At 42.0% G+C, this 20,751-nt stretch overlaps 1 protein-coding gene across 11 annotated transcripts in view; it reads right to left on the bottom strand.

Moving 5' to 3' along the window:
• Nucleotides 1–20,751, bottom strand: part of IQSEC1 (IQ motif and Sec7 domain ArfGEF 1) — a 349,048-nt gene that overhangs the window by 272,984 nt on the left and 55,313 nt on the right. For 10 of the 11 annotated variants that reach the window (XM_083796384.1, XM_083796377.1, XM_083796386.1 and 7 more), the window contains exon 2: nt 2,699–2,728. The exons of the other annotated variant lie outside the window; for it this stretch is intronic. In XM_083796384.1, the coding sequence (XP_083652510.1) occupies nt 2,699–2,728 (30 nt within the window). The remainder of the gene's footprint in view (nt 1–2,698; nt 2,729–20,751) is intronic. 11 annotated transcript variants of the gene reach the window in all.

Genomic DNA, 20,751 nt, shown 5'->3' with positions numbered 1-20,751 from the left:
AGTGTAAAATTCTAGGGCATCACTGATAATGTGTATTCCATTCCAGTATGAAAACAGCCAGTTATTCCCAAAAAAGTCTCAAAGGCCAAGAGTTGCATTGTACTCACTCAACTCCTAGAGCCAGCTGAGCTGAACCCAAAGTTTCCAAGTCCTATGTATAAGATATGTGGCTTCAGACTTCTGTGGCCTGCCAAACTCAGCTGTTTAACACAGGCTGGGGAGGGATGGGGGTGGAGGAAACAAACAAACAAAACCCCCACGAGATATACTTATTTGCTTCCCTTCACAATCTTAATTCTTCTCTTTATGGCTCAGAGGCAAGACAACTGGCAAAAAGATCCGCCTAGAAGAATTAAAAATTTCAGTAAGATTGACAATGGTGCATGTTTTACAGGAAGTAAGGGAGAAAGATGAACATAGCACAGGGTAGACCTACTCTACAAGTTAACATCCATGTCACTCCAATTTATTAGCTCTGACTCATGCTGAATTCAACAGACCGATCTGTTTCTGTACACATCTGCTAGAAATGCAAACATAAAAGTTAATTTCTAAATCAGCTGCTCCTGTACCGATGGCATACTAGAGATAAAGATCTTGTTTCTACGTGAGAAACCATTTCCATGAATGGTGATAGGACAGAGATTTCTAGTGACAGAGAAATAAATGTCAAATTTTATTTGATCTGATTTATTTCATCTGATCTCAAAACAATCCTCATGCAGAAAGAGGGTTTAAAAAAAAAAAAAGTATCTCAGATTTTATCTGCATTGATCCTTTAATCTTAAGTGCTAATGCTAGTGAGAGTCTACTCTAGCAGACTACTGCTAGACTCTAAATAGTGAGAGCACTACTATTCTAAACAATACTCGTGCTTATTAACTGCAACCATACCACACGAATTTATTTAAGAGCTTATGTTATCTGTCTAACTAATGCTGAGATAGTACCTTTTATCCCTGGATTCCCACCTGCTTGCAGCCCCCTGGATAGTTTATTTCAAGAATTCAGATGAACAACCTGGCAAAAGACACTGATTCTATTTTATTTGCCTTTTTTTTTTTTTTTGAGTAGAAATGATGATTTCTTTCCTTCAGAATTTAAACACTATCCCCCTAATTAGCCTAATTTTAGACCATCACAGAAGTTTGGAACTTTGCCTTGGAATAACTCAGGTGCATAATGAATAACAGAATTACTTCTCTGAGCAGTCCCAAAAGAGATGATTATACCACTGCCCTAAGACTCATGCTGCAATACTGCTGACAGGTTTCTATAAGGAACATGTGATGTTGATTTTCATCATCATAACCCTGAAGCCTGTATAAAGGAGAAATATGCTGTATACAGCACTGACATTTTCTATAGATGCATCCAATCCAAGCAGGTTGAAATGTGATCCAAATTACAGTTCTGTAAAATCACATGCCAGTGGACTTATTTTCAGTTTGCAATACCTGGTCAGAATCACTCCTTCCATAGCTTAAAAGTGTATCGGCCACACTACTAGGAGTCATAAGCAAGGAATAAGACACAGGCATCTTACTATAGTCTTAACTCTAGCAGATCACAATTTTGTCCGGTTCAGTTGCTGTATATTAAGAACATGCTACCAACTTCTCCTGCACAGCCTTTTACTCAGGTCAATACCATACTGATTTTTACATCTGCTGTAAGAAAAAAAGCATTTCAGAGCATTTTTGATCACTTGCTACAAAGTTCTGTTTTTCTGATAAGAGACCAACTATTCTGCAATTCATCTGTTTCTGGGGATAGTCTGCATACCTGTGGGCCAGAAATGCATTTTTAAATCTGCAGGTGAAGGTTCTGTTTAGTTTGTTTGCTGTTTTTATTTATTTATTTTAAGAAATAAAATGCAGTAAAATGTCATTAGACAAAAAGTCCTGACAATCCCCAAACCAATCCATAGAGTAATATGCACTGCCAACATTTTGGACTTTATCATCATTAGTCAACAGCCACACTTCTTGTGCATCAAGGCATCTACTTAACTGAAATGGTCTATTGCACATGGGACTCCTTCAGATTCAAGTACTGAAATTTCATAATTTCAGTAAAATTTTACAGCACTGCTTCCAGTTCTACAAGTTGGACTCAGAACAGCCACATTTACAGAGGTAGTATAAAAAGATACCCTTGAAATAAATGTGAAAATATTAAATGAATACATTTTAAAGTATCTGATAATTACACTAAATTCTCTAAATTATCTGAATCTTCCAAGTGCACAATGAGTATTGTAACAATTAGTCAATGAAGGTTCTCTGTCAGCTAAAGAAGCAAAGACTAAGAAAGCCAGAACAAGCACATGGCCTTTTCACCAATACAGATGTCACCCCCCAAAAATGACATCTGGCTTGCTCCTTTGCTAATACAAAAGTGTATTTAGTATGCACTTCTGATTGACAACTATAAACCATATTTTCCAGTTTCCAAAATATTATATGTCTTAATTAAGCCATACTGTAAATAAGACGATTCAGGAATGCCATGTTATCCATTACTGTACTTATCCAATATAGCATGCCATCTGTATGTTGAATAAAGGAACTTCTAAGTAGAACCAATAATAAAATTTTGAAATGTTTCCATTTTATGTTTCTAATGTTTTGCTTTGAAATAAACTATTTTCTTGGACAAACGAAGGCAACATGACTGAAATGCAATTCACACATACCTGATGCTTCTTGAACTTTCACCTTCAGACCTGTAAAGTAACACACAAATAGTTAGGGCATGATTGCTGTTAGCATTTATAAGCCAGCTAGTCTAGAAAATGATAGACCTTCCTAAGCATTCTTTTCCTTCATATTTCCTCTAGTTTTTCCAAGGCTAGTTGTACTTTCCCTGATAATTAGACATTTTAAAAAAGAAAGCAGTTCTATGTAGATTTAGAATAAATCTATTAGAAGTTAAGAAAGAACAGCTGAAGCCAATAACGGGAATATGAAAATATATGCTATCACCCTCTGAGACCTCAATAAAGACCTTCTGCAAACACAGAGTAATACAGATTTATGTATCAGATTTGGAACAGTGAAAACCACCAACCTCTGATATTCTAGAAGCTAATTAGCACCTTTTTTTTTTTTTTTTTTAAAGCCTTTCTTCACTCTATTTTCAGTTGGCCAATAAGTTAAGGAATCTAATCCCCAGACTTATCAAGCACTACCCAGAAAGTGCTATGGTTTGTGAGTACAAGTAATGTACAATATTTTAAAACCACCACACTTGTCTGTTTCTTATAGCTGTTTAAAAATAAGGGTTAAAAACCTTGAGGTTACAGAAGCTCTTAAAGGCCATATTTTTCTCAAGGTGAGGTAATTTTATCAGTCCAACTGAAGCAAAACCTTTTCAGCCCCTCCTCCCTGCTCCTCACCCCCAAGCATTTTTTTAATAAGGATATTGAATTTAAAGTTATTCCTACTAGCAAATTTTCTTCCTCTAAAGATGAATCGAAATGTAATGACTCCCAGCATTTAATGAACACACAAAATCCAAATTAAAACGTATAACCATTTGTCCATATCTGTTCCTTCCTTGCTCCAAAACAATTCAGCCACATTGCTACAGAAACCCTAACTGCATCAATAGGCTTAGTAAGGTAAGGCTGAGAATCAGGAATCAAACAAATTAAAGCATGGGATTCCAGAGCAAAATAACGCCTTAAAATACCCTTTCCACTTCAAAATCTTCAGAGGAACCCAAATAAAATGAGGATTTCAAAATCTTCAGAGGGACCCAAATAAAATGAGGATCAATATTAATTTGCAAAATTCATTAAACATTTCTTTCGATCCAGGTTTGCCAAAAATGCAGCCGGAACAGTGCCTGCAAAAAATCAGCTATCATATCTCAACTTTGTGTGCATTAGTACAGCATGGTATAAGACATGAAAGTTCTTCAATAATCAGTGAGAGAAATAATAAAATGAAGCAATTCTTATTATTGAAAATATATTTGTCTCAGCATCCTCATCCAGCTCCTGATCAAAGACCAATATTAAGTTAATTAGTGATCACTTATGTGTGCTGGGGAGCTCGTTAAATCCATATTAAAGGCTACCCTCAAATCATTGAGATTATCGGTTGATCTGGCACTGCAAAAATAAAGGCAAGTCTGCCACTTTGTGTTCCCTCAAGTTGCCCCAGTGTATTTATGGCACTGCACACTGCTGCATGCCAGGAAACATCTCCAGCATCAGACGGAGCAGAGATGCACCAGCATAAGGCAGCAGCAGGAGCACAGCTATGCTGGGCATCAGCCAGCATCTCTGCTGCAGCCCTAACAGCCAGGCAAGCCAACACCTCAGTCGGAGCCAAGCCGGGTACCCAACGCAGCGTACAATTCCTCCAGCTATTCAGGCTGGGGGGTTCCATACTTGCTTTTTGCCTCATATGAACTACCTTTCGATCTGTTTTAAAAACGGAAGTTAAAAAAAAAAATAATCCTTTCCTATTTTTAGGATGGTTGTTATGGTCTCACATGATAAAAACATCTGGGTTTTAGTTAATTAAAAACCTTGTAGTTACACTGAAGAAAATTACATCAAGTAAACTGTTTGCAAACTGTAGCACTTCAGTAACAAGCTAGGACCGATGCTGCCTCCCTGAAAATCAAAGATGAGTATTTCTTCAGCAACATACACAGTGCTAAATACTTCCCATCTTCCATAGTCTGAAAATAAGAACAAAATAAACTGTTTTCTTATTAGAATTACTTCATCTGCAATGACTAGTGTATTATGCTAGTGCTGGTAGGAAAAAGTTATGGCAAGTAAAAGTTTCATAAGACTAATTCCAGGAAATAAGCAGTACTAAAAACTAACTTTCAAGATCTATTGTAGAAGTGCCAAAAATAGATGCCTCCCCCTCCCCCTTCATTACTTGTTATAACGTTATCTTAATTTTCTTCAAGACTAAAGGAATCTGGATAATTTTAAAAGCACAATCTGAGATGAAAGGGGGAAATGAAAACAAAAACTGTCTCTTGCCCCAGAAGATACTCTGGGGGTGGTAGTAGGGCTGTAGTTCAGTGGACTGAGTGTATGTGACCAGCTATGCCTACAAGTACGAATATCAGTCCGTGATACTGACAGCCATCATGAAAGACCTTAGAACAGAAGAGCATTCAGTATCGTTGAAAACTGCTGCTCAGAGCAGAATGAACCACCTGCTCCCTGAACAGAAAGCCACAGCAAGTAGCTGCCTGACACGCTCTATCGTTAATATCCAGGAGATGTAAGAACTCAAGATTTGTTCTTGAGCTTAGTTGTTTTCCAAATAAACTTTTCTGAAATTGTTACCATTGCCTTTTTACTTGTGGCCTTTCACATTATCACTTAGGCCATTATCACTGCCTTTCACTTAAGGATAAAAATGAGTTTTCATTTAACACTTATCTCTTGCCATCACAAAAATACACTGCAGCATTTTGTATACCCAATGCAGTATCTACCCATACAAGGAACACTTGACCTTTTCGAGAGCTCTGAGAATTTGGGTGTTACCGGTATTAATTACCACATAGCATTACCTGTTATTGCAAGATTTATTTTAATACAGGCTAGAACCTCTCTGGTTGAGCTGTTAGATTTAGAGATGCATATGAATGCTGGTAGACCAAAGGTAACTTCAAAGTAGCTTTTTTCTATATCCTTGAAAGTTACATGAACACAAGAAGAGGAGAAATGAACTCACCTATGCATCCCCATGAGTAATGAGAAAATTAATGAATAAAATGTTTAACTGACACCTTCCCACACTCAGTTTTCAGCAAATTACATCTTGCAGAACATGCATCTTACGATTATAAAAGACTCTGTATGTAATTGCTTGTACTATCAAATTTTCAAATACAGCTGAGACAACAGGATTTAACGCCTTAATTTTCTGTTTCTCCTCTTGAGTAGAATAACAATCTTCTAAGCCATCTAAACAGAGAAAGTACTTCAGAGTGCTCACAGGATTCCAGAGTCACTAGTAGCAGCAGCTAACCATCCAAGACGACCTTTTCATCATCTCACTATTCCTCGCACTAAAACTCAAGAAGAATTTTGATGAAGGTATTTTAGTCAAAGAGAAGTTGCAAGGTAAAGGCTGGGCAGCTACAAGGTTTTTGTGTTTGCTCAGTTTTGTCCAGCTGCACAAAGGCTAGAATCAATTGCTCTCACAAGAGAATCTCTCCAGCTCAGTACAGCTAAACATTGGGATAGACGGACTATCATACCTTCTTTGTTGTTAGGTTTACCAACAGGTGAAAAAGCTGCTAAATTTCATAATTGCTAAGTTTGCATATTTGAGGTTAAGATTTACTCAAATAAATTCCAAGGAGTCACTCAGATCACCAATTTTACTCAATGGAATTTGCAATTGTTTTGCAGGGCTGAATGAACATACTGCTGAGAAACTACTTGTAGTTTGAAATAAAGCATTAGATTTTCCTTAAGCATGTTATGAAATCCAGGGGGTTGGTTCAGTATTTAATGTTTCTGCTTACACTAAGCATGTGCTACACTCTGGGTTATTTTCTCCTTTGGACCCAGAGAAAAACAAGGATATTGTCACTGCTGAAGCCATGAGAAAGTGATAATATTTCTGGCAGTCTATTGAATTATTTCTTTTAAGGCAGACCTTACAGGAAGAAAAGATATCTGTCTTCTAAGCTACAGTACATTATTTTAAAGAGAACATCACCCATTTACATATGAGTTATACCAATGATGTAATAAATGTCATGCCACTTTCTCCCAAAATAATTCTTTGCTCATCCCTGGCTGGTTTCCAATATTTCATCACCTTTTGGACCAGAACTAAATATTAACCTGCATGCACACTATATAGAAGTACAAGTTTGTCTCCTTCCTGACCCAGGGAACAATGTTCCCAGTACAAAATACAGGAAAACACATCCTCTTTAAGATTGTTACTGTCAACAGAAGCAGAAATGACTCTGCTAATAACAGTATTTACTGTAATTCCATTTCAAGTAGAGGCCAGAAGGAACAGATACTATCATAGAAAACCATAAACCAAAGACAAAGAAAATGCAAACAAGAAAACAGCACTCAAGATTTACAAGAGATAGCAAACAACAGTGATTATGAAATCCTGAATAATTTTTGTTTAAGTTTAAATTGTGTGCCATCAACCTCTGTCAGTCCACATCCTTGAAAACTGAAAATTTCAAAAGACATCTCACTTCATGTTACAAAAATGATTTCTCCTTTGTTTTGCATGCCCAAGAGACACTCACCATCTTCCTATAAACACACCAAGCAGGAAGATGACAGACAGGACTTCTACATGGTTCCACAGCCCTACAACCACCAATGCGATAACAAGCTCAGTCCTATCTACTGACCCGTTTAAAGATGCCATTCCCATCAGAATACAAAAAACAGGGTAAAGCTTAAGATTTGTAACAGCCTCTAAAACTCCTAGGTTAAATAATCATACACTATCTGAAATTCATCTTGCAAGCCTCAAGAACCAATTTTATTTCTTACGAATTTCAGGAGATCAACTACAAATAGGAATAAACAGTAATCACATTGAAGGGCATTTTAATTTCATTTGTTACAAAAGGAAAACATTGAACCAAACCTTAACAGAGCAATACTAGGTCAATGTATTTGATTAAGCCTTGCTTTGAGCATAGAATTTTTCTCAGGGAAGAAAACTACACCCATTACAGATCGCCTTTTGTAGTATCTTATGTCTTGCAGCATTTGTAACATGGATAAGATTACTCACAAGAAGACTTCAGGGAGACTTCATTAATGGCTATATAAACAATACTATTTATACCATGAGAAGGCTTCAGTATAGTTTCCATCAACATATGTTCTAAGCAACAATTCAAAACAGGGAGAATCAAGTCTTAAAACAGAGTGACCTTGCTTGCTGCACATAGTCATCAGATACCTAAAACCTCCCTGAGTCCCCCAAACAAGCATGTTTGCTGTTTTTCCCTTTGCTAAGTAGGTCTAGGTCAGCATCGGTGCATTGCCAGCAGTGTGCAAAACAGTATGTCCAATAACACAAACATGTGGAAGGGAGATTTAAAAAGAAAGAAAAAAGAGCTAGCTTGCAGGACAGTGTTAGAAAAAAGTCTACTGTACTGAAGATTCTTAAAACAACTGGTAAAATTTTAAGTATAGTGAGACCCATCCAGCGAGTGGTATTCTAACAAGTTAAGTTTGAGGATGAGAAAAGTATTAATTTCACCACTAACCAGAACCCTTTCATCAGGATTCTGTTACTTGTATAACTGAATGAAGGAATAAGCAGTCACTGCAAAGACGTGCTTTTGGGCCTGCCTATCACAAAAGTAATAGAAAATCAGTTAGAGGAGTATGATTACTGCATTGCATTTTAATCCTGAGATAAAGAACTACCTCACACAGTAGGAAAACTACTTTCATGGATTATTTGGTAACAGTAATGTCCTAATAGTTATTTTGTTCTTTTCTAAACAATATGAGAGAGTCTAATGGCCACCTCGAATGCAGTGCTTTCATTCAGTTCAGCATTCTACTGCACAGGATCTCTAAAAATTTTCTATGCAACAGAAAAGTTATTTCAGAAGGCTAAATCTAACCAGTCACATATGATGCACACAGGCCAAAGTATATACTGCAGAATTATCACAGAATCATAAAATGGGTTGGGTTGGAAGGGATCTAGTTCCAACCCCCTGCCATGGGCAGGGATGCCACCCACTAGATCAGGCTGCCCAAGGCCCCATCCAGCCTGGCCTTGAGTACTTGCAGGGATGCGGCATCCTCAGCTTCTCTGGGCAACCTGTTCCAGTGCCTCACCACCCTCTGAGTGAAGGATTTCCTCCTAACAGCTCATTTAAATCTACCCTCTTTTAGTTTAAAACTGTTCCTCCTTGTCCTGTAACTATCTGCCCGTGTAAACATTTGCTCTTCATCTTTTTACAGGTACCTTTTAGGTACTGAAAGGCTGCAATGAGGTCTCCCAGAGCCTTCTCTTCTCCAGGCTGAAGATCTCCATCTCTTTCTTTGTAGAAGAGGTGCTCTAGTCCTGTGATTGTCTTTGTGGCCCTCCTCTGGACCCGCTCTAAGAGATGAACATCCTTCTTGTGCTGGAAGCCCCAGCCCTGGATCCAGGATTCCAGGTGGGGCCTCACAAGGGCAGAGCAGAGGGGGACAATCACCTCCCTCCACCTGCTGCCCACGCCTCTGGTGATGCAGCCCAGGGTGCAGTTGCCCTTCTGGGCTGCAGGTCCACACAGCTCATGTCGAGGCTTTCACCCATAAGAACCCCCAGGTCCTTCTCTGCAGGGCTGCTCTCAGTGAGTTCATCTCCCAGCCTGGCCTCATGTCCAGGATTGCCCTGACCCAGATACAGCACCTTGCACTTGGACTTGTTGAACTTCACAAGGTTCACAAGGTTGAGGTTCACAAGGGCCCACTTCCCAGACTTGTCCAGGTCTCTCTAGATGGCATCCCTTCCTTCTGCTGTACTGACTGCACCACTTGGCTTGGTGTCATCTGCAAACTTACTGTGGGTGCACTCAATCCCACTGCCTATGTCATTGATAAACATATTAAACAGCAATAATGTTATCTTTGTTATCAGACTGCTTCTAACACTTTGAGCTAGACGCATCACCTTGAGATACTCCCCTTAAATTGTGGAGTCACAAGCATTCCCTCTGCACATTATGATTAGGAACAGATGAAATGCTGCTGGTAACAAGTAATCTTTGGGAAGATCTCTGAAGTCAGAATAAAGGTAAACTCAAAGATGTCAAAAACAAACAAACAAACAAAACAGTATAAACTTTGAGCTTTGAAAACTTAATGCCAATCATAAGGTCTTTTTTCCTTCACTATTCAGAAGTATGCTTATTAAATCAAGTCGTTGGCGTACTGAAAACAGGAAAAGCATACAAAAGCTATTCCTTGAAAATACGAGAGATAACGAAGTCCCGTATCACTGCTGTGATGTTTTTGTATTTAAATGGTAAAAAGTGTTCCAATATCAGCACCAGAACAAGTACTTATCTAATAGAATAGAAAGATGTGAAGTTTGATTTTAGCCAACATGAAACATTCGATCCAGGGATCCTCAGCAAACTTGAGGACCAGCATAAAACAAACAGCATTCAGACCTGGCACCACGTTTTTGCCTTCTGTCATTACTTCACTTTCCAAATAATGACTAAACATACTGCCAGAGGAATCTCTTAACACAAAAAGACAGTAGTTCTTACAGCATCTCTGCATTCATCTCTTCTGCCCTAAAGCCTATAGGAATTGAACAGAAGAGATGGATAGCAGCAATTAGCAACATCCAAAAGCTGGCACTAAAAATGGAACTGCAATACCATCATGAGTAGCAATGGTACGAAACCACTGAACACATTAGCAGGACTCCAGTGGCTTCTGCTGAAGTCTTCACACCACTTTCTCAGACTGGTCTCATGCAATCAGAAAGTCAGCACATTGCTGTCACTGGCTATTACAATAACTCCTTGAAGCATGTAGAGAGCTTAAAGGTAGGGGAGGTGGAAACTTGTCCTCTTGCAAAGAGAATCATGTCCATTGGGGAGTTCAGATAGGAAGCTACATAATGATCCAGCAATTCTTGTACAGTCCAACTTCCCCAAGCCCACGAAACCAAACTAGTTATGCCAAAGCAGCAGCCCAAGTCACCAGTTCAAAGCTGACACAAGCCTCTAACAACTAGAATCAGCATTTATCTATCTGTCTGGTACCCTGTGAGAAAGGGAGGTATTTTAGGTGCACATCCTGTTCACAAGGGGCTCTCAGCTCCCAGACACCTCATGCTCTCTGGAAGTTCTAGGGAGGTTGTGTACTAAGCAGCCTGGATCACCACTGACTAGCAAACTATCACCTGCATCAGAATGGATGGGGGTCTGTAATTAAGAGACTCCCACATCTCAGACTGCCAGGTCAATTTGAAAGATAACACAGGATCAGAATTTGAGATTCTTAGCTTTTTTCAGTTATTGGAGGGTTGAAAGCTCTAACACTCAAGCATTTTAGATAGTCTCTACAATTACTGTCTGAAATCCTTCAGACTAATACTGCTACCCATTAACAAGCATGTCCGATAAATCCTTTTAAGTGAAAATAAAACAGATGATGGAGTAAAACTGCACTGTAGTAAAATGCAAGTCATTCACATAGTAGGTAGGTTTGAAATCTATCTCCCTCCACTTTTTGATAGCAAGACCCCATAGCTTACAAAACAGGAAACACTCCATGGTACGCTGCACTAGGACTAGCAGTCGCTTAGGTCCACATCAAGTTCTTCCACTTAAGTTAAAAATTGTGTATGCTTGTGGATTTCAAATGCAGTAAGTTAAACAAGAGCATCATAAAACAAAACAAAACAAAACCAAACCAAACCAGAAGGACATATAGCTAGGTTCCGTAAAAGTCTTAAGAAAACCTTTGTCCAAAAGCCAGAGGATGCTCTTATGTAAAAGATAACTGTTTTCTAGAGGCATGCTTAACCTTGAAGGACATATAAAAGTTTCATTGTATATAATCAAAAATAAAAATGATGTCCTTTTCACACATTCTGCAACTCTATATAAGCACTATAAATATCAGAGTAGTTATTTTTCTATTCTTGCTCTTGACCAGAACTCAATATATGGTAGAAATAATTTTCTAAAATGCTCTCTAATATTTTCAGTATTAGAAATCCATATTTTGTATTGCTTCATGTGTATTACAGTAAGTAACAATTTCTAGTAAGGATCGTTTCCCTTTCTTGCCTCAGATACAAATCTTAATCTCTTCTGTGCTAGCAGTGGTAGGTGGTTAACACAGAAGTGTACCTCTAATTACTAAAGATCAGTTTTACCAGAGTACTTAGAGCTAGTTGGCTGGTTCCTCTAGAGAAAAATGAGATAGCAGTAAAATGTGACATCCCCACGTTACTTGAGAGAACTGTATCTCAGAATTTTACAGAAGCATTTAAATATGCACCTTCAGTACTGTCTATATTTTACTAATGACATTTTTACTATATTGTACAGCTTTGTTTGCTTTGGATCTAGCAAGCAAGCAGTTCTTTTCAAATACTGTGCATCAGCTTACCCTAGGTTATTACAGCGCTCCTAACTTGTCACAGCAGACACACCATCACTAAGCCAAACCCATCACAAGAAGCATAGGCTTTAAGAAATTCCCCATGAGTTATAACGGTACCAGTTTCATGCTAAGGCCTCATGATTCTTGGTCACTTAAGACACTAGATTCACAGATTCACAGATTTCTCTAGGTTGGAAGAGACCTCAAGATCATCGAGTCCAACCTCCGACCTAACACTAAGTACTCCACTAAACCATATCCCTAAGCTCTACATCTAAACGTCTTTTAAAGACCTCCAGGGATGGTGACTCCACCACCTCCCTGGGCAGCCCGTTCCAATGCTTAATAACCCTTTCGGTAAAGAAGTACTTCCTAACATCCAACCTAAAACTCCCCTGTCGCAACTTTAGCCCATTCCCCCTCGTCTTGTCACTAGGCACGTGGGAGAATAGACCAACCCCCACCTCTCTACAGCCTCCTTTCAGGTAACTGTAGAGAGCGATGAGGTCGCCCCTGAGCCTCCTCTTCTCCAGGCTGAACAAGCCCAGCTCCCTCAGCCGCTCCTCGTAAGACTTGTTCTCCAGACCCCTCACAAGCTTGGTCACCCTTCTCTGGACTCGCTCGAGCACGTCCATGTCCTTCCTGTAGCGAGGGGCCCAAAACTGAACACAGTACTCGAGGTGCGGCCTCACCAGAGCCGAGTACAGGGGCACAATCACTTCCCTCGACCTGCTGGCCACACTGCTTCTTATGCAGGCCAGGATGCCGTTGGCCTTCTTGGCCACCTGAGCACACTGCTGGCTCATATTCAGCCGACTATCCACCAATACTCCCAGGTCCTTCTCGGCCAGGCAGCTTTCCAGCCACTCATCTCCCAGCCTGTAGCTCTGCTTGGGGTTGTTGCGCCCCAGGTGCAGGACCCGGCACTTGGCCTTGTTGAACTTCATGCAGTTGACCTCAGCCCATCGCTCCAGCCTATCCAGATCCTCCTGCAGAGCCTTCCTGCCCTCGAGCAGATCGACACACGCACTTAGCTTGGTGTCATCTGCAAACTTACTGAGGGTGCACTGGACGCCCTCATCCAGATCATCAATAAAGATATTAAAGAGGACCGGCCCCAGTACCGAGCCCTGGGGGACTCCACTAGTGACCGGCCTCCAACCAGATTTGACTCCATTCACCACAACTCTCTGGGCCCGGCCATCCAGCCAGTTTCTAACCCAGCGAAGCGTACGCCAGTCCAAGCCCCGAGCAGCCAGTTTCTTGAGGAGAATGTTGTGGGGAACGGTGTCAAAAGCCTTACTGAGGTCAAGGTAGACCACGTCCACAGCCTTTCCCTCATCCACCAAGCGCGTCACTTGGTCATAGAAGGAGATCAGGTTCGTCAAGCAGGACCTGCCTTTCATAAACCCATGCTGACTGGGCCTGATCGCCTGCTTGCCCTGCAAGTGCCGCGTGATGACCCTCAAGATAATCTGCTCCATGAGCTTCCCCGGCACTGAGGTCAAACTGACAGGCCTATAGTTCCCCGGGTCTGCCCTCCGGCCCTTCTTATAGATGGGCGTCACATTGGCTAGCCGCCAGTCAACCGGGACCTCCCCCGATAGCCAGGACTGCCGATAAATGATGGAAAGCGGCTCGGCCAGCTCCTCCGCCAGTTCTCTCAGTACCCTTGGGTGGATCCCATCTGGCCCCATCGACTTGCGCACATCCAAGCTCCGTAGCAGGTCGCCAACCATTTCCTCATGGATAGCGAAGGCCACATCCTGCTCCCCATCCCCTTCCACCAGCTCAGGGTACTGGGTGTCTGGAGAACAACCGGTATTGCCGCTAAAGACTGAGGCAAAGGCGGCATTAAGCACCTCAGCCTTTTCCTCATCCTTAGTAACTAGGTTTCCCCTCGCATCCAGTAAAGGATGGAGATTCTCCCTAGTCCTCCGTTTCGCGTTGATGTATTTGTAAAAGGATTTTTTGTTGTCTTTAACGGCAGTAGCCAGATTGAGCTCCAGATGAGCTTTGGCCTTTCTAATTTTCTCCCTGCACAGCCTCGCAACATCCTTATAGTCCTCCTGAGTGGCCCGCCCTTTTTTCCAAAGATTATAAACCCTCTTTTTTCTGCTAAGCTCCAGCCGCAACTCTCTGTTGAGCCAGGCCGGTCTTCTTCCACGCCGGCTCATCTTTGGGCACGTGGGGACGGACCGCTCCTGTGCCATCACGATTTCCTTCTTGAGGAGCGCCCAGCCTTCCTGGACTCCTCTGCCCTTCAGAACCGCCTCCCAAGGGACTCGGCCAACCAGCGTCCTGAGCAGCTCAAAGTCAGCCCTCCGGAAGTCCAAGACAGCAGTTTTACTGGTCCCCTTCCTGGCCTCGCCAAGAATAGAGAACTCTACCATTTCGTGGTCACTCTGCCCCAGACAGCTTCCGACCACCACATCTCCCACCAGTCCTTCTCTGTTTGTGAAGAGAAGGTCTAGCGGGGCACCACCCCTGGTAGGTTCACTGACCAGCTGCGTCAGGAAGCTATCTCCCACGCTCTCCAGAAACCTCCTAGACTGCTTTCTCTGTGCCGTGTTGTGTTTCCAGGATATGTCCGGGAAGTTGAAGTCCCCCACGAGGACAAGCGCCGACGATTTTGCAACTTCTGTAAGTTGCCTATAAAACTCCTCATCCGTCTCCTCATCCTGGTTCGGCGGTCTATAACAGACCCCCACCAGGATGCTAGCCTTGCCGGCCTTCCCGCGGATCCTAACCCACAGGGATTCAACCTTATCATTCCCAGCCTGGAGTTCCACAACATCAAAAGATTCTCTAATGTAGAGAGCCACGCCACCACCCCTTCTGTGCTGCCTGTCCCTCCTGAAGAGCCGATAGCCAGGCATTGCAGCACTCCAGTCGTGGGAGCGGTCCCACCACGTCTCCGTGATGGCAACCAAGTCGTAGCCTGCCTGCTGCACAATGGCTTCCAGCTCCTCCTGTTTGTTACCCATGCTGCGTGCATTAGTGTAGATGCACTTCAGCTGGGCCATCGCCTTCTTCCCCGGCCTAGCCATTGTTTCCCCCGGCACAGCTCCAACAAGCCTTGTTTGAGCCCCGTCCCCCTTCTTACCTAGTTTAAAGCTCTCTCTATGAGCCCCACCAGCTCCTAGCCTAGGATCCGTTTTCCCCTTGGAGATAGAGACCCATCTGGGGCCATCAGGCCGGGTGCCGAGTAAAGCTCCCCATGGTGAAAAAACCCAAAATTTCTATGCTGGCACCAGCCTCTGAGCCACCTATTAACCACATGAGCTTTCCGTGTCCTCTCCGTGCCTCTCCCTTCCCCCGTAGGGATAGACGAAAACACCACCTGCACTCCCACTCCCTCCACCAATCGTCCCAGCCCCCTATAGTCCTGTTTGATGGCCCTGAGGCTTCTCTTTTCAACATCATCGCTGCCAGCCTGGACTATCAAAAGCGGGTAATAGTCAGAGGGGCGAACCAGGTTTGGAAGCTTCCTGGTAACGTCTCTGACCCTGGCCCCAGGGAGGCAGCAGACTTCCCTATGTGTGGGGTCAGGCCGACAAATAGGGCCCTCCGTTCCCCTGAGGAGGGGGCCGCCCACAACAATCACCCTTCTTTCTTTCTTGGTGGAGGCAGTCCTGAGGCGTGGAGTCAACTTCCTCACCTCAGGCATCCTCCCGGGTAGGCTTCCTACCTCATCCTCACCCACGGGTCTCTCGAGCTCCAGGGCCTCAAACCTATTGTTCAAGGGCACCTGGGAAGGCGGCACCGGAAGGGGAGGGCATCTCCTGCGAGGTCGAGCAGGGACCTGTCTCCATTCCTCCTCAACTCGCAGGTCCCCTCCCTCTGCCCGATGGCAACAGGGCAGGGGGTCCACCCCCCTTTGGGGCGTCTCACCCTGGTCCCTCTCCCTCCGGTCCTGCAGGGAGTCGCTCCACCAGTCTATCTCCCGCTCGCACTCCCTGATATCCCTCAGCCTCTGCACCTCTTCCTTGAGTTCCGCCACCATGCGGACCAGGTCGTCCACCTGCTCGCACCTCACGCAAGCAGTCTCCCTGCCTCCCGCCGATGGCAGCAAGAGGCTCAGACACTCCCCGCATCCGGAGACCTGAACTGCCGCATGTTTGGGCGGGCAGTCGGTCTGGGTGTGTACTGACTTCCTAGAGAAGGCACCGTGCCTGGTGGAGACCATTGTAGCCCAGCTGACAGGAGAGTGCCGTTAGAGGAATAGAGATAAAGTTTTTCTTTGGAAGTCCTAAACAGTATAAACCTTAAAACACGAGTCAGAACTACGCAAATTAAATTGGGCTGGTACTCAGACTAATGAATCTTATTGCAGTTCGTGCATGAAAGTATACAGTGACCCACACGAAACAGCATTGTGAAGGTAAGTTAACACAAGGGTAAACACATGAATCACTAGCTGCAAGATCCAGTGTTAGTTATATAAGACACATTTTCAGGCACCATTTTCAAAGCAAAAAAAAAAGTGACAGCAGGTGTCCAATTCCCACTGTATACCACAGCAATGAAGTCGGTAATTGCCAGTTCCGCTGCTGGAACTGGCTCTCTATGACCAGTGCACGTACTTGTAACAGAGTTACTGGGTTACAGCAATTCTCCCCAAACACGGTGAAATACGACAAATTCCACTGTGCTAGGGAGGAAGGAGATATAAAGAGAGAGTTCTATATTAAAAACACAACATAGGACATTTTTAAGTGGTCATATTTGATAAATTTACTGAATTGACTGAATTTTAGACCCACAACTGCCAATGGACGTTCACCGAAAATACGTACTGTTTCACAAACAACACATATAGCTAACCACATTCCTTTCATCCTGCATTTTCTTCAATTTCTATTAAAGAAAGTAATCTATTTTTTAGGTATCTTAAACGAATTGGATTACAATATTGTCCATTTATTTTATAGATCTGTGTGAAGTCTTCAAGCATCTGCCTGCATGCACTCATATTTGTATAGAAAACCTATCCTAGAGGCCTTCCTTTCTAGTTCTTGGCATGCATCCCACATATAGCAGTGACTGTCAAAACCTCTTTAGACATTATAAAGGGATTATACACACAGACACTTCTAATGACAAATCAAAAAAAATAAAATCTACCAGCAAGCCTGGACATGAACACTGAAAACAGTCACTTCCTTAGGTAGTAGATGTAATTTCTGTCTTCTAAAATTAAAGTGTTGAATCCAAGGAGTCACATCTATCAGTCTATGAGAATCAGCAAAAAATTATCTGCCATAGGTAACTTATATTCTGTGATACATACCATAGAAGTGTAGCTACTGGCATATGGTTTCCACAAAGAGCTCATTCTATCTACTCCTGGACTGTCTAAAGCCACTACTGCCCAAGAAGTGTCTGTTCCTGATTCTCTCACACAGACCTAATGAGAGACAGGTAAAAAGATCAGCTTGATTTCATTGCTCAGCCATCACCATTGCATATGCCACTGAGCTTAAGGCTAGCTAACGTTTGGGCTGAACTTATCCTCTCTGCACTCACCTTGTTCATCTAGCATACATTTTATAGTAGCTTAGATTCTCTTTTTCTCCTAGTGTCTGAAAACAGTTTGAAGAAATGGTCAGAATACAAAGCCCCACATACTTCCACAAAAAACGAAACCCTTCCACAGTCTGTGCTGTATATCAAGGTTATTGATACCATCTGTCAGCTCAGTGAGAGGCAAGAGACACATGCTTGCTCCAGCATGCAAATAAAGAGCCACACTGGGCAGATGCTACATCATACCACCACCTGGATAGCCTGGAATAGCCTTCAATACCTGTATATTTAACAAAAATAGTTAAATACACATAATACAACCATACAAATGCATACGGTTGCAAGTACCTCAGGGCATTGCTAGCTAACTGGAAGTTATTGTTATCCTCTGCACACAATTGTCCGTGTTACTCAGGGGAAGGGAGAGAAGATTCAATTTCTTCTTTTCAGGGTACCCATCTATACAGTTGTGGGCAGACTAAAGTAGCAGTGGTCTAAACACAAAGCAACTGAGAAATATTTTTACACTTCCGAACCAAGGCATTTGCTGTCCATCCCAGGAAGGAGAAGTTATTAAGCAGGAGGATAAATTATAAAAAGCAAGCTCTCTCACACACCCCCTGAGGAGCTTGGCATATGTCACAAGAACTCCACCATTTCCAGACGGTTACGGTTCTCTCAGACAGCCTCATTTGGAATGCAATCCCTTTAGGTATACTACAGAGTGGGACAGAAAAAATGATCCGTGGAATAGAAAATATAGCCAAGTGCAACACAGGGGGAAAAAAAAAAAAAGCTTTGTTTACAAAAGTTTTCTGTTATCCTTCCCCGCAGCAAGTAGCAGTAAGGGTTTTCTGAAATGAATGCTGCTAGAACTACACTTCACTGTGCTAAAAGGCTCTACAGTTTCCACTTGCTTTACCCAAAGTCTAACACCAATAACCATCTTCTGAGATTAAGATTAGCAATCTACAGTGAAGGAAATTTGTGTTCTAGGTAAGAATATATCTAGGCTATATCAAATACCCACATGGAAGGGAAGTAAATATTTTGCTTTGATGTGATTACTCTTAAAGTCAGTATCAGACAAAAATAAAAAAAAAAAAAAAAGAGATTATTGCTTAAAATATCTGGGTTTTATGATCTGCCAATTTCACCTGTTTTTTCTCCTCCTCCCCCACCATTCAGAAATTTGTAATTGCTCATAAGAAAACAATTGATGCTACAAAAATTGAAATGGTGTATCTTCTTCAATTGTTTAAAAAAATCTCATTGTTCTCACATCAATCACTTTACAAATGAACTAATTGCATCTTTTCCCCTACAGCCAACAACTTTTCAAACCACTCACTATTTCACCTCTGAATGGTAGATTTGTCCTATTCCTACCACAGTGCAGGAAACAGTAACATCACAATCAAAACTCATTTAGATTGTTTTTTTTAATTGTTGAAGAATGTCAGGTTCTGCACAGTATTATTTTTAACATATAACTGCACATCACAAGCGCCCTACAATAAGAGCACATCCCATAGTCAGGATTCTTGGCTTCTTTTTAGATGCCTGGAGGCTTCACTTTCAATTATAATGGCTGTACTTAGAGCTAATGGTTTTCTTGTTATTAGTCAGATTCCATCTGTCCTAAAACCAGGAGTGGTTATTGAATGAGCCATGCCCAAAACAAATGCCCTTCCTTAGACAGTCCTGAGGTTAGACATTCAAATGATTTTGGCATAGAATGGAGTAACGTGGCCTAGTTTTTATTTTCTGAAAAATACCTTACAACTTTTCCTTTATCATTTTTAAATCAGTCCCCCAAAATGCAAGCTTCACTTCAAGGGAGTTTTAATGACTTATCCATTCAGCTTTTACAAGCATTACTTCAAATATCTTATTTTATGTAAGTGTTACTCAAACAGTTCCTCCTGGAATCCTCGTACTCTCAGCTTTACCTGTTCTTTTCCCCTCGGTTTGCTGTTAGGTATTTTCCATTCTCTTGCCATTGGTACACTATTGTTTCTTTATACCTAGGCACTCTCCAGCTACACATACTGACCTACACACAAACTATGAGTCTTCAGAGCTTTGGTTCCCCCTCCCCAACACGCACACTTTTGCAGCATTAAAAAAGGAAATCATGTCATGTTCACAGAAAAATATTTTCAGTCTTGATTTTTGGTAGCATGCTACCTTAAGTGAAAGCTGATCATATATGTAACCTTTTGCTTGTAGGAAGAGAACATTCACAGTTCTATATTTTTGTGGTTAAATTCTTACTGTTAAAATCCACACTTTTTGTAACCTTCCACCCCCCCCCCAAAAAAAAAAAAAAGCCCTTTAAAGAACAGAGGACCATCAGGACTTAATTAGGCGTTGTGTTCTCAAGCTGATGCACATGGATATTCGTCCATCTACTTCATTGCATCTATGAGAATTCAGATCAGAGAACCTAACCCGCAGCTCCCGCCAGCACTGCTACTTGCATGCTTGTTTGTTCCTTTGGCACGGTAAGCAGATGGCAGGACTGAGAGGTTAATGCACAGTCATCTGTTAGCTTGTGCAATAACTTTCCGTCTTTTCTATCTATTCCTTACATATAGAGTGGTATGGAAGCCCAGTTTTTACAGCAAGAGTATTTTTACTGCCAATTCACTTTTTCTCAGCATTTCCACTTTAAAGCAGCATTCATTCTGGACCGCTGCATCTACAGGATGGTAAAACCATAGTACTGTACAACTGAAGATATCACAGCAAATGTCATTTGCCCTCCTCACTAACTTTTTCCATGTCCTTTTGCCCTTGCTTGATTCACTGAAGTGACATCAAGGTTCTTACTGCTCTCCTACTGCCAGAAAGTCCAGGTGACCTCTGGACCATTATTTAACTTCTAGAAATTCTAGAAATTTACTGCAACAGATCCAGGATGTATCAGCATTCTCACATACTCAACCTCATTTCTCTTGACTGGAGGATGTGGACACACACACAAGGCTTCTGCCCTGTATTTCCTGCCCTAAATATTGCCTTAACATTCCCTTCGCAATACTTTTTAGTCTCTCCCCCCCCCCCCCCCCCCCCCAAGTAACGTGCACCATTTATGC

Source organism: Anser anser (assembly GCF_964211835.1).
Source record: "Anser anser genome assembly, chromosome: 12".
In the NCBI taxonomy this organism is placed as follows: Eukaryota; Metazoa; Chordata; class Aves; order Anseriformes; family Anatidae; genus Anser; species Anser anser.
The sequence above is the reverse complement of the archived record's forward strand: the minus strand, read 5'-3'. Positions and strand labels throughout refer to the sequence as shown.